The 13,997-nt window shown below is 47.2% G+C and overlaps 1 protein-coding gene across 9 annotated transcripts in view; it reads right to left on the minus strand.

Annotated features, from left to right (window-relative positions):
* The window catches only part of TNRC6A (trinucleotide repeat containing adaptor 6A), a 142,734-nt gene that overhangs the window by 43,147 nt on the left and 85,590 nt on the right, over window positions 1-13,997 (minus strand). For 5 of the 9 annotated variants that reach the window (XM_019649826.1, XM_019649822.1, XM_019649824.1 and 2 more), the window contains one exon: window positions 7,903-7,924. The exons of the other annotated variants lie outside the window; for them this stretch is intronic. In XM_019649826.1, coding sequence (XP_019505371.1) covers window positions 7,903-7,924 — 22 coding nt within the window. The remainder of the gene's footprint in view (window positions 1-7,902; window positions 7,925-13,997) is intronic. 9 annotated transcript variants of the gene reach the window in all.

Below are 13,997 nucleotides of genomic sequence, written 5' to 3' on the forward strand. Positions count from 1 at the left end.
CAGGAGGTGCTGTCCTTAGGTCAGGCTCCTAAAGCCTAAATAGGGAAATATTCAACAGTCACACGAGCTTAGGACCAGAGTCCAGGCTAAGGGCATAACTGTAACTATTATTTAATTTGCTTTCTTTCTGAATGTAAGTCTGCATGTCCTGTGAATGGAACCCTTATGGTGCCTCGTATTGGCCAAAACTCAGGTATTTCTGCCCAGTATCATCCTCAGAACAATTTTGAACATACAGCACAGTCTGCAATGTTGGTAATAAACTTGATCAGACACATCGGATGGAATACTCACACAGTTATGCAAAGAGCTCATGTAAATTGATAGCAAGAACTCTCGGCCCAAGAGGTAAAGAACAAGAATAGGTGAGGAGCAATCCACAGAGGGAAACAGGACAATACAACATCCCACTTTACCAGTAAACAAATCCAGGCCATCTGACACCGACCCTACCACGTTTATGGAGACGGCACAGCCCAGCCTCACGTCCTGGCACGTGCTCCCTGCACCGACAGACGCTGCACCGGGTGAGGCAGCTGAGCTGGGCTGGGCTCCACTCTAATGAGAGCGGAGGCCAGGCACCGTCTGGGTGGGGAGCCGCGCTGCAGCGACTCGGGGGACGGCGAGGGTGCTGGCTGAAAGGGGCTGAGAGATGGCGAGGACGCTGCCAACCACAGTGCTGAGAATTAGCATGCACCAAGCACCACTGGATGCCAGGCAATATCCCAGGGGCGCCAAAAAAATGTCGACAAGCGGACACTTCGGTCAGCGTTGCTCAAGCAGTAGTTCGCTGTAATCAGAAGTGTCTGGACGCTGGTGGGAACCACTTTGTTGAGCAGCTCTTGTCACTGCAGAAGTCAAACGTGACTTGTATTCATCTTTTGTTATCAGTATATGCTGAGTGTTACAATAATACAGCTTTGCTTTCTTAAAATGGGTATACTTTTTTTTTGGCACCCTCTGTAGTATCTCTTTATCCTTATCATGGTTCCATAAATTCAAAAAATTATTTCCATTTTACAGATGAGGCAGCTAAGACTCAGAAGGCTGCCCATGATGAAACATCTAGAAAATGGCAGAGCTGGAATTTAAAACCAAATCTGACCACCAATCCAATGTCCCTTCTAATATTAAATTAAGTTTATCTCACCCATGAAAGCAAAATTAAACTCTCCAGGACAGGGGAATGACAACTTACGGCTCAGTCACTTAGCATCTACAATAATGAACTACCTGTGACTGCCTAGCGTCTACTCCCCCGAGTCCTGTAATTTATGTTATTAGATCATTTCATTCCCAGGACATTAAAAGCCTGGATTATCTCCTTTCAATAGAGTCAGCCAAGGTTTAGAGTTTAAGGAGCCTGCACGAGTCACAGGAGTAAGAGCCACACAGGCAAAATTCAAACCCCAGTCTACCTGACTCAGGAGGCTGGGCTTTACCTACTGTGCGTGCTTGTGCCGAAAGTCCAGGGTTATCTTTAGTGGATGAGCCAATGCCTGTCGCTTCTGGCCAAGGCTCCCTGTAAGTGCTGTCATCCCCCATTATCCGTGGTTTCAGGTACCTGCGGTCAACCATGGTTCGAAATATGAAATGGAAAATACCAAAAATAAACTAAGGTTTAAACTGTATGCCGTCCCTAGTGTCTCCGTCATCTCATTGTGCAGCAGTGTGTCACCGCACATCACAAGCTGCGTGAGCACGCACACAAAAGGTACTTTGAAGGCGAGAAACCACATCCACTTAAGTTCTATCACAGTATATTGTTACCAATGTTCTATTTTATTATCTTTGATGTTTATCTCTTACTGTGCCTAATTTATAAACTAAACTTTATCACAGGTATGTGTTTATAGGAAAACATAATATATATAGGGCTCAGTACTATCCACGGGGGGTCTTGGAACATACCCTCGTGGATAAGGGGGGACCACTGTACTGTTCTATCAGGGGCGTTTTCACGAACGTACAGCACTGAGAGCTGTCACTCAGTACGCAGGCGGAGACACACAGCTACTACTCTTATTAAATCTAAACAAACATAAAAGTGCAAATTATGGTAACACAGTGCCTGTCCTGGCCTGGAGTTTTCTCTCACCTGGTCATAACTGCCAAAGCCATTCTTGCCAATGCATCCTGCTTCCACTCCAATATTTAAAACAGGAGACTCGTGGTTTGTTTCCTTTGAAACTGAACACCTAATTGCTGCCACGGCAGAATCTCAGGGCTCAGGATACAACCCCAGCTGCTCCCATAAGCCTCCAACAAGTAGGGCTCACGAGTCCTTGACTCGGGTTTCTAACCAGTGTGCTTTGCTACTGCACTGAGCTCTCAGCCCCTGGCACCCCAGCAGCCCTGCACACCATGCCTGTGTGTGCTGTTTCGTGAACCAGGTCGGGCTCTGAGCTCCAAGGCAGCCTTTCTGGCCTCAGCTTTCTCCTCTGAAAAGCTACGCAGTACAGCCCCCCCTTTGTCAAGCCACCCACGTTCCTGAATTTCCTTATTATCAAGACGGCTGGCCATTAAGAAACTTAGGGTTTCGTGGAGAAAATGGAGTGGTACACTGAGGGCACAGGTAAAGAGATTTACCTTTACCGAACAACGGAGGTGAGGGTGGAAGCAAGCGCAGGGGACCAGGTCACGCAGTGACCACAGCAGTGCGTGGCACAGAGCAAATACCAGGAGACGGCGGCACTCCCTGGCCCCTACATCCGGGATAATGGATTACCACACAATTATCTTTCATGTCTTTGTTTCCTAAGGTGACCTCATGAGACTGTGAAACTTGACTAATACTGGCAGTGATGACTAAAGCAAAAAACAAGTGCATTTTATTAATGAGAAGGAAACAAGTCAAACGCTCTTCTTCCTTGAACTCCCTGGGTCACGTCAGTAGGGCTCCCAAGGCTGCACTGTGTCCTGTGACTTTACCAAGTTCATGGCTCTGTAAGCACAGAAGGGACCTCTCTGTCGCTCTGGGCCACCAGAAGGGCTCTCTCCACCCTTTCGCAGAATGTGTGAAAGGGGGCTAGGTGGCTTGCTCGTCCCTGAACGAGCTGGCGCGAGACGCGTCAGACTGAATGAATCGGGCCTCACTGGTAGCAGTTTTTACCGCACAGAGGTCTGAGCACGCAGGGCGCTTTTAGGATCAGCTTCCTGCTGGGTCCTCAAAATGCCCATTGTTTCTCACCAACACTCAGAGGTGGACTCAGCAGTTTACGACCTTCCTCTAAGGATTCCTGAAAAGCCAGCTGCCTCATTCATGGCTACGCTGTCCCCTCCTTGCAGGTTCCGTTATGCTGCTGGCGATACGCCATTTTTCTTTATCTGCGCTCCACCAGAGGGAAACACTATCAAGTCTAAGGTCTTTCTGGAATACCGTACAAGTTCGTTCGTGGAATGTTACCGAAGCCAGGCCTTGGTACGGAGTTTCCACTGTCCTTCCGTGACACGACGAGGCTGTTTTCAAAGCAGCAGAGCCAGTCGAGTTCGTGGTCAAATCGTGGCTCACTCGTGCGCTACTTGACTAACCAGGGAGCAAGGCACGTAACCTTCCTTAGCCTGACTTTACCTGTGAGTGGGGGGAGCACTCCGCACTTCCACAGGGCAGCGGAGGGAGTGGGTGCAGGCTCCCATCTCCTGGGACACAGTGATGAAGCTGCCCTCACACTGGTTTCACACATCCCCAGTGTGATGCCTCTGAGTTCCCAGCCCGCTGCCAAGTTCCCAGCCACTTCCCCAACTTCAGTAGAAAGGCTCAGTTACTCGTAGAATGCCCCCCCCCCCGTATGTATTGCGGATCACCGAATCACCAGTACTCATTCGTCATCAGTACTTAAGAATCCAGACTATTTCCTCTGATTAAATGAAGGCCATAAAGCACGTGCACGGCACGCGGCATGTGATCCAAGTCAGCTGTCAGGACGTCGCCAACATGACTCAACATGTAGCTGATTTAGTAGCGTGTTAGTATTTTGATCACTCCCTAGATCAACGGATTAAAGCAATGAAATTGGGTTTGATTAAAAAAACAGTAAGGGTAGAACTGAGTAAGAATAATGGTTTCTAACTGTGGCAGGAACAAAAATGTGTTTTAAATGTTAATTCAGTTTTCATATGAGTGTTTAATGCAGAACAAGAACAACAATAATAAACTATGCTTCCCTATGCAATCACCAGAAAACCAAAAATCTTTGTTTTTCTCTGTTCCTGCTTCCAGCCCAGGCCCCCTTCATCTCGGTTAGAAGCTCTGGGAGTCATCGCTCTCTGGAACACAGCCTGTTTTGAAATCAGGTGAAGACAGCACTGGAATCATGGATGGATGGATGGATGGATGGATGGATGGATGGATGGATGGATGGATAGATAGATACAGATAGACTGATAGAGGAAAGAAGAATAACTAGATCTGTCAAAAAGTATCAGCGCTTCCTCTTTTGCCAGGAATGAACAGTCAGCCCCCAAAACAAGCCAGTGTCAGAGCTGAAAGACTGTTTTTAGAAAACGCCCTCTATTCTTAGTCAAGTTCCCAAGGACATTCTTTATGCTGTGCAGGCCACGGGGTATCTTAACAATCTATCCATCCATTCCCACACCTCCCTATAAAGTCTCAGCACTTCGCTCCCCTACTGTTTCAAGGAAATATTCATAATATACATGCTTGTAAAATATTTCAAATTTTCCAACATTCAGCTATTCATGCTCCTTACAGTTTTTCGAAGGTCAAGTCACAAGGTAAGAATAAAACTTTCAAGAATTTCATTGTCACTCCATATTTTCATTACGTGAATCACAAACCTACTGTGCCCAGAAAGAAAAATCTAATTGCGTATAAGAAAGCTGGTCAAGAATTTAATTTAGGACACTTTACAAAAATCCAACTTGTACAGAAACAGTTGTACCACTGAGTGGCAGCAACACAAGTGGGTGTCATTCAACTGGAAATGGCAATAGCCTTAGAAGGGACAGCTCGTTAGGGGGAATTCTGCCAGGGCGCTGCCGCCTGAATGAGCGTGCCCAGTTTGAGCTGTAAAATCTCGACTCTTAGCCATCAACAAGGCTCTAGAGCTACGCAGTCCAATAAACTAAAATTCTGTTCCTCGGTCACATTTCAATGACTCACTCGCTACACGTGACTGAACATGGGCTTCAGACTCTCCCACATGGAGAGACAAACTCCAATTCTGGCTCAGATGGATTCTCCTGATTTTTAAATGTTGGCAATCTGTTAAGAAGTTAAAGGATAAACATGACAACAACACTGTGTGGACACCACAGGAGGCTGGGGGGACCTGACAACTAAATGCTTCGGTCTCGTGCACAGGGTCCCTGGAACAGAAAGACGTTAGTGCAAGAAACGGTGCAATCTTCGCCCAGCCTGGAGTTCGGTTAGTGCCCCAGAAACGTAACGTGTCAATAACGGGGGAGCTGGGTGAGATGGGTACGGGCACCTCTCTGTGGTGTCTTTTCAGCTCTTCTGTAAATCACAAATTATTCCAAAATATACAGTTTAGGGAACACCACCAACCGCGCGGCCGCGGTTGTGCCACCGTGTCCAGGTGGTGACCTCTCATCACCAGGAACCCAGAGCCATGACCAGAACACATACTGCACACAGCACGGAAGGCGGTACATTTTCATGAATCGGAATAAACAGGACCTGTTATGGGGGCAGCCACCACCAGAAGAAGGATGAAGTGAGAGAAACAGCTGGCGAAAGAACATAATGCGTTTTGAAGGGACTTTCATATAGTCAGCTGAACATTCTCAGAAGAGTCCACTATGTTCAGATGTGATGGATGGATGTAAAAGGACCACTTACACTTGGAAAGGATACAAACAGGTATTCAAAGATCATGTTAGAGAAACAAATATCCATGGGCCAGTCAAAAATCTAAAACAGAATACAATTAAGGGCCCCTAATTTAAGATAAATCATCACACCATAAGCGACCCCTTGGAAGATGAGCTGAGAGGTTTGGAAACGCTGAAGGGCATCCCTGGCTGAGAAACTGGATCAAAAAGAAACAGGACGGAAGATGAGGGAGAGGAGAGTGCTCTGGGAAGTGTCAAGGCCTGATGGGGACCAGGCTGGCAGACCAGGCTGCTGAGGGGTCACGGGAAAGAGGGCTGGCGGCCAGCCGGGGGAGCTGGCGGCCAGCCGGGGGAGCTGGCCAATGAAAGGCCCTACGCAGGGAGCGGTGGGCGAGTGCGGCGTTAAGGACAGTGATCTGGTCACGCTCCTCCTAAATTCGGGAGAGCGACCCCTCCGACCTCATTCCACATCCTGCAACGTCCTCAGACGTCCAGCTTCAAAGCCCTAACATCACTTTTAACCTCAGCACTTGGTAACTACGCCTCCCACGTCTGTCACCCGTCTCCTGTCCCCAATGCCCAGACCTCAGAGCAAATCCCCCCACTGCCCACTCCGTTCCTTTCCTGCCCTCCCTGGCACTGGACACCACTGACAAGGAGATGTACCTGAGGCACAGCCTGTAACTATGACCTCTGAGCCAGAAGCCTCTGCTGGCCCTCCCGGCTGACCAGCACGAAGCCCTCCAGCACGCCACCTCCAGGCCTACATCCGACACGTCCCCTAGACCCCGTGGTCATTCTCTGAATATTCCCTCATCTACCTGCTCCTCTGCCCAGGGTGCGTTTCTTCTCTAGCTCCATTTTTCAGCCAACACTTTCCACATACAGTGATTGACAGCTTTAAAAGAAGAATGAAAAAGCAACCATGTCCCGTCTTTCCTTAAACACTTCAGCGGCTTCCAGCTGCTTGTGAAAGGCAAGGCAGCGCTCCACAGCACACACAGGACACGGCCCCTGTGCCCCGGCCTTCCTGCCTCTTCAAGAAACCCCGCAACCCCGCCCATCACCCCTGGGTCCTGATGTGCCAGGAACACAGCCACAGCACCCAGCGCCACATCATTTCCTGTCCCCGTGCCTCAGCACGCTGACCCTCTGCCATTTCATTCTTTGGACTGTGCTTCCTCCTTTGAAGCCCCCAATCTCGAGGTCCCCCTTCAGCCAGTGTTATGTGAGTCAGAACTCTATGCTCAGGAGGCGTGTTCACTTCAGCCGATCACATCACATTACACGACTGCGCTCTTCCCCCAGGAAAACACCAGCTACGGCTGTGCCGGTTACACTTTCACAAGTGCCCCTAATGCACGTCACCTTCACCAAAGCCGACCTCAAAACAGGCAGCGCTGGCTGCGCACGGAGCCCAGTGCAGGGATCATTTTCCATGCAGCACAGTCAGACTGCAGAGATCTGAGCCCGACGGGCGTGCGTGTGCGAGCTCTCCACCTTCCATCACCGGCAGCCCCTCCTGGGAGCAGGAGGACAGCTGCCCAGGAATGGAAGACGGGGCTGGCTCCTGTCCCCCGCCCTCCCTGGACTCTGCCTGGTGTGTGCTGTGAGCTGGCCAACCTGGTGCAGTGACCGCAGGAGAGCAATCCAGCGTCTTCAGTGACAGTACAGAAAGGAGGTCGCTGTAAGTCCACAGGAGGGAGTGGGGACAACAGTGTACAGAGAATGAGGACTATGCAAAGGACGGGGTGCACCCTGGAGGCAGTCCCCCAATATGACTTGGGGACAAGGAAAGGCACAAGTGCTCCAAGCCTCGAATCAAGGCGTTAGTTAGGCAAGAAGCGGTGTGGGTCCTCGGACAGCGGTGAGGTGCCCTGAGGCAGCCTATTCTCTGAGTCAGTACCCACACGGCAGGCAGAACCCCAAAGGCTGACCCCGGGCAGCGTGCCTGGAGAACTCTGGCCTCCACCCTCTCAGCCTTTCATTCTCCTCTCTCCCACTCTAGACATGAATAAAAATGCATATCAACAACCTTGCTTCCATGGGGGGGGGGGGAAGAATAAAAAATAGCTTTAAACAACGTACCTTTGAGTTTTTGTTCAGTGGCCTAAAATAAAACAAACAAACAAAAAACAATGTAAATATGAAACTGAAAGAAATGGACTGTTATGATAAAAATGCTCATATATTACTACTATATAAGACACATACACTTTTATTAAATGAGAAACTTGTCATTGGGATGAACTGCAGAGGAAAAGATGCAAAGAGAGCATGCTTTTCCCACAGATGTGCCCGGCTGTCCCTGACACAATGTTTATATCACTAAAAATTTCTTGAAATGTTTTAGACACAATGCACATCATTGTATGACAATGGACAATAAAAAAAACGGGACTGCACTTTTCTCATTGCTTAGTTTTAAAATGATTTTTATATAATTGTCACTTTTCCATTTAGTGGATCTAATGAGTTCTGCATTATGTTTAAATGGCTTCAAAAATTCTTGTTGCAAATGATAGAAGATGAATTAAGTTTTCTGGAAGAAAAGCTGCAGATAACCACTCTGGCCAAATTAGTAATAAATTTACTCCCGGAGGTTAGGCTGCTATGACAGTTAAACATACTTAACTCTGAGGTATTTCTGACTGGTAGAGTCTCCAGCACATTTGTCACTTCTGACGCCTCTGACAACTCATTAAAATCACCGTGTTCAGAAGGTAAACTAACGGGGAACCGGCAGCTGCGCTGTCCCGCACCTGCCCTACGTCTGTGTCTGACACCCCGGGAGAGGGGCTGCTGTAGGGGCCTCCGAAAGAAAGACCTGACTATAGCAGAGGTCACAAGCAAAAGTCCTCTTTTTGATTAAGACCAACTGTATGGGAGTCCTAAACATAAAAGACACAAGGATAGGCAGGGAAGAAAGACTCAGCAACTGAACTAGTAACTAAATAAACCAGGAGCTGTTTCTGAAGATAAAGCATTTCTTAACTGCCTGCCATGGGACATGACAATTCACCTTGCTTAGTCATATTAAACTATTGTTACCGAATTACCATTATCTGAATTTCATCATTACAGGACTATATGACACAGAATCGTACGGCAATGACCCTAACGCCGACAGCTCACCAAACATTAAACCTCTCCTGGAAGCCAGAGTCAGTCCAGCACTGAGTGATGTGTTAACAATGGAGGCTCACCTTTCACTTTTTTGGGATCAAATGGTTTTAAAAAATTGATGGAAGGACAATGGCAAATAGCCAGTCATCTAGCTTGAACACTTATTTCTGGAGAAGCTGTTTTAAAAATCGAATAGTAGTAAAACAGTTTTTATTAGCGAGAACTAAGTACATGAATACCCTCAAGTATTAGAGGTGTCATGTCAAACAATAAGATACATAATTTTCTAAAGCCAAAACATTAGCATAAAAATTATTTTGCATTTTGAAAATCTTTTTTTTTTTTTAACTCTCCTAGTCTCTCCCACAGTGTACTTCCAATGAAAACAAAGTTACAGTACACTGAATCCCTAAGACGTAGTGTTGCTCTTCCAACAGCAGTGCTACCTACTGGGCAACTCCTCTGGGAAGCTCCTCACCGCTTCACGGCAATGCTCCATCTCATTCAGCCTGCTGTCACCTACACATGGCACCAAGGAGACCCCTGAGGGTGTCTGCCCAGGAACACGGGCTGATACAGTGAAGAAATGGAAGCACAGAACCCAAGAGCTCCTAACTCTATCAGTTCCATTTCTTTAAAGTGGGTTTCTGTGGGTTGCTCCAGGGCTTGCATTATTACTCAAAGCAGTACGAGAACTTTCCAAGCGGAGTCAGTGAATTTCAGAGTGCTTCTCTGCCCTGCTCAAAATGGTAGGTGCTATTCACATGTGGCTGCTGACCACTGAAAAATAGCTGGTCCAAATTGGTATGTATAAAATACATAGATTGTTATTTAGTATTTAAAAAGGTAAAGTATCTCATTGCTATTTTATACTGATTAGGTGTTAAAACAGTAATATTTTGGTTATATACTGGGTACATAAAATATATAAAAATTAGCTTCAACTGTTCCTTTTTTACTTTCAAATGACCTTGTCATGTAAACTTTCTGGGTCTCGTTTCCTAATTCCTCAAATGGAGGGGAAAAAGTCTGTACAGCTTAACTTTCAGGGCTATTATCAGGCTCAAGTAAAACATAAAAACATCTTTTTCTGGAAAACTACACGACACTATTCAAATGTGAGTTGTCACTGTGGGGCCTCTTGCCCAACAGAATTAAAGGATTCTGGAAAGTCAAAATGATTTCCATTTTGAAGACATTTTCCCCTTAAAAAACAAACCCAAGCTGTGGCTCCACCAGAGATTATCACCACAGCCTCCACTTGTTAATGAAGGCATCAGATGGGAGCAGACACACAGCACGCGAGGGGTCTCGTTTCTGTTGGGCTCTGCATCCAGTCCCAATGGCTCCATCCCTAAGACGCTCCTGTGGGTAGGAGCTCCGAGTCTGAGGAAAGACTCTGGCTTTGAATCCTGGGTCTATCACTGATACTGTGAGACCTTGGTCAAAATTAGCTAACTTTAAAGCTGGGTTTCCTCACCTACAAGACAAAAACACAAAAACACCACCGCAGTGTGGTCATGAGCTTAAAATGACGTGACTCATATGAGGAGCTTAGGGCAGAGTCTGCATACAAAAAGCATTCGCAGACACCAGCAGCTGTGGCTGCCACAGCCACGCCCACCATGCTTTGGTGGAGTCCTCCTCTCACATCTGGAAATGACCCGACTGACTCAAACTCACTCCCAGTCCCCAAGTCCTGCTTTTTTCTATTTCTAATCACCTAATCTTAACAGTGCCCAGTATTCGAATAAGGAATGACTAGTTCAACTTAGCTGTTTTAAATGAATAAAGGAGGTAACTAGTGGTCAGAGAGCTTTTCTATAATTTCTTAGCAACTAGTACCCCAGGTCTGCTGAATAAAATGAGTTTTAAAAGAAAAAAGAAAAACAGAATACAGTCATGCACGCTTAAAGACAGGGATTCCTTCCGAGAACTGGGTTGTGAGGTGATTTCGCTGTGCAAACACCATGGAAGCGCTTACACAACCTAGGTGGTGTGGCCAGCTGCACACCTGGGCTAGGTGGTAGGGCCTAGTGCACATCTGGGCTAGGTGGTAGGGCCTACTACACACCTGGGCTAGGTGGTGTGGCCTACTGCACACCTGGGCTAGGTGGTGTGGCCTAGTGTACACCTGGGCTAGGTGGTAGGGTCTAGTACGCTGCAGGAGAGGAAAAATAACTGTCCCCTGTCTCTCTGGGCTCTTAACTGAGACATCCCGGTAATAAAAAACAGAGTAACGGGAGAAAAACAAAGTTTAATAACATGTATCCCTCCTGTGTACATGGCAGAGACCCAGGAACACTGGGTAACTCGCCCAAATGGCTGAAGCCACCACCTTGAACACCACCTTCAGCTGAAGATGGAGATTGCTGGGGACGGGAAGTCAGTCATGGGAGGTTCCCGGGGGTAGCACAGTAAACAGGCTCAGGTTGTTATGCAGGGGAAGCCAGCCCCTTCTGTACTGTTAGTTTCTGAGAAATGAGGTCATCCCCTCTTCTAGGTACAGCGAGGGAGACACCCTTACAAATGTAAATGTCTCTTACAAAGGGTAACTTCTACTTGGTTTTCAGAGCTTTTCCCACATCTACTGTCTCTTAACACTTTGTAAGCGGGAATTTTTCTCTGTACGACGAGTTTACTCATTTCCCGCAAACAATGTGTTAAAATTCATCAGCCTAAAATAATCCTTCTGCCAAAGGGACTTATTTTGGGGTGACCAACTCTGTTCCCCTACAGCTCCTAGGCTACAAAGCTGCAGGGCATGCTACTTGTGCTGAATACTGGAGGCAGCTGTAACACAGCATCTGTGGAAGGCGCTGGGCTACAGTGTTACAAGGCTCCGCGTCACTAGGCAATAGGAAGTGTCAGCTCCACGACAACCTTACTGGACCCCGTTGTACACGGTCCGTCGTCGTTACGCGGCCCATGACTGCAGGAAGCTGAAATAAGGGGCAGGGCTGTAAGAGAACCCCAAAGGACCAGGCTCTAGGCCTGGGTGTTACCACCAGGCTTACTGGGAAAAGCTGCTGCCTGGACTACTGACTATGATCCCTAGTGTCAGAACAAAGTGGTCTCTGGGAGGCATGGAAAGTAAACACTAAAATTTCAAAAAAGTGGGGCTGGCTGAGTGGCGCATTGGTTAAGAGTTAGCTTGGGACGCCAGCTCTGAGCAGCAGGGCCCCGGTTCAGAACCCACATGAGGGCCAGTGACGCTGCGCCCTCTACAGCTAAGATGGTGAACAACAGCTCGACCTGGAGCTGGGCTGCCGTGAGCCGCCGTCCAATGGCCGGAGAGCGACTGCCTCACCCGGGGAAGAGCGCAATGATAATACCAACATGGGCCAGTGAAGCCACGTCCTCCACAACTAGACTGAAGAACAAAAGGACAGCAACTTGTCTGTTCCCCTTCCCCGATTCCCCAATAAAAAATTAAAAAAAAAAAATTCCAAAAAAGGGAATGAGGCTGGAGGTTTCCTACAACCTAAGTCTCATCTAACCTCAAATCAAGCCCATCTGAATCCACAAAACCTATAAAAACCCCTTCAGCTCTTAAAAGAGTAACAAGACAGTCTCAATACCAAAAGGTCCCAATTTGTATTGTTGCTTCTCTCCAGCGCACAATTATTACATGCTTTCTAGGAGCTACAATCACAAGCTTAAAGTAAAGGCTATACTCAATCACCCCTCCAGCATTAACCCACTTCTCAACTGCCTTGTTCCCTCCTCACTACATGTCCCTCAAGATTCCTTCCAAAAATTTCTTCCAAAAACAGAGCCTGGGTAAAACTCTATTGCTACTACTGTTCCCCCTTTTTAAGTACAGAAACTACATCCCCATGCTATATCAAGTTATTTTCTGAGTCTTAGAAACAGAAGATAAGTAAATAGACCTGAATCTTAAATGTGAACTAGAAGGCTTTCCAAAAAAAAGAGTAAAATACAAAGCCATCCATTGATCTCTAATTAGAGATGTACTGGGGCTAAAGCATAATAAAAATCACTTCGTGTAGAATTTCTTTAAAGGGGAATTTAAATATATTTTTATCTAAATAGTAGACAAAATAAGAAAAACTATCAGAATAAAAATATTGCAGTGAGCCTTGCTGGTGCCTAACTGTTTATGAAAGGAGTTGTGATACCTGGTTTTTATTAAAAATAAAAAATACCCCGTAGTCTGAAGTCCCACTGCATTAAAAGATGACAGGAGCTACTAGAGACCATGTTTTCTGTATTCACGGCATAAAGGACTTTTAAAAGCCTTATAAAGTGACCACAACGTGTTGTGTCCAGTTTTACAGTTCACCTTCAGGTTGTGAAAAGTGAAGGAAAAGTATGTGAGTAAGGTATCGTCCTGCGGCAGCAGGATGAAGCCATGTCACCCAAGTCAGCAGCTGAGGGGACGAGGAGGTCCCAATGCCACTCGTCGTCTGTCACTCTGATGAAACCACGTGGACCACTAACTCGCCTGACGCCTGGGTCCTTACATATAAAGTAACGGGTCAAAACACAGAGTGTCTGAAGTCCCTTCAGAAATGAAATCCATCATTTTTTCAAGTGTATGCAGGTTACATGAAACAGGCAGATTAGTTTTCCTGTAGTGAGTTTGCAGTCTAATATGTATATAATGGGCCTGCCTACCTGGCTTCTGTAGACGTCTGTCACCTACCTGGCTACACCTGCTGGCGCCTACTGCAGACAAAAGACGAGCTCAAGGAACTTGTCTTAAAACTCCTGTGACTCACAATCTTTCCGACGGGCTGGAAGTGTGCCAGCTTGGGGTTTGCTTTGCTTTTAAAGCTGTGTGGCAGCCGCCTATAGCAGGCCCAGCTGTCCTCACTTCACCAGTCGGTTGTGCTCTGATTCACCTGGAAGCCCGTTACTGGGGATGTGAAGGACAGGTGTCCCGACAGCCGCAGCCTGGCCTGCTGCACTCCGCACAGCAGTATCTCTCTCCTTTACACTGTCCCGGGCTGACAGCCCTGTCTGTGTACCTGGCATTGGAGGGCCTCCCCCCCCACCCCACAGCCTGATGAGGACACGGCTGAGGGGGGAGC

Source organism: Hipposideros armiger, unplaced genomic scaffold, assembly GCF_001890085.2.
Source record: "Hipposideros armiger isolate ML-2016 unplaced genomic scaffold, ASM189008v1 scaffold_135, whole genome shotgun sequence".
In the NCBI taxonomy this organism is placed as follows: Eukaryota; Metazoa; Chordata; class Mammalia; order Chiroptera; family Hipposideridae; genus Hipposideros; species Hipposideros armiger.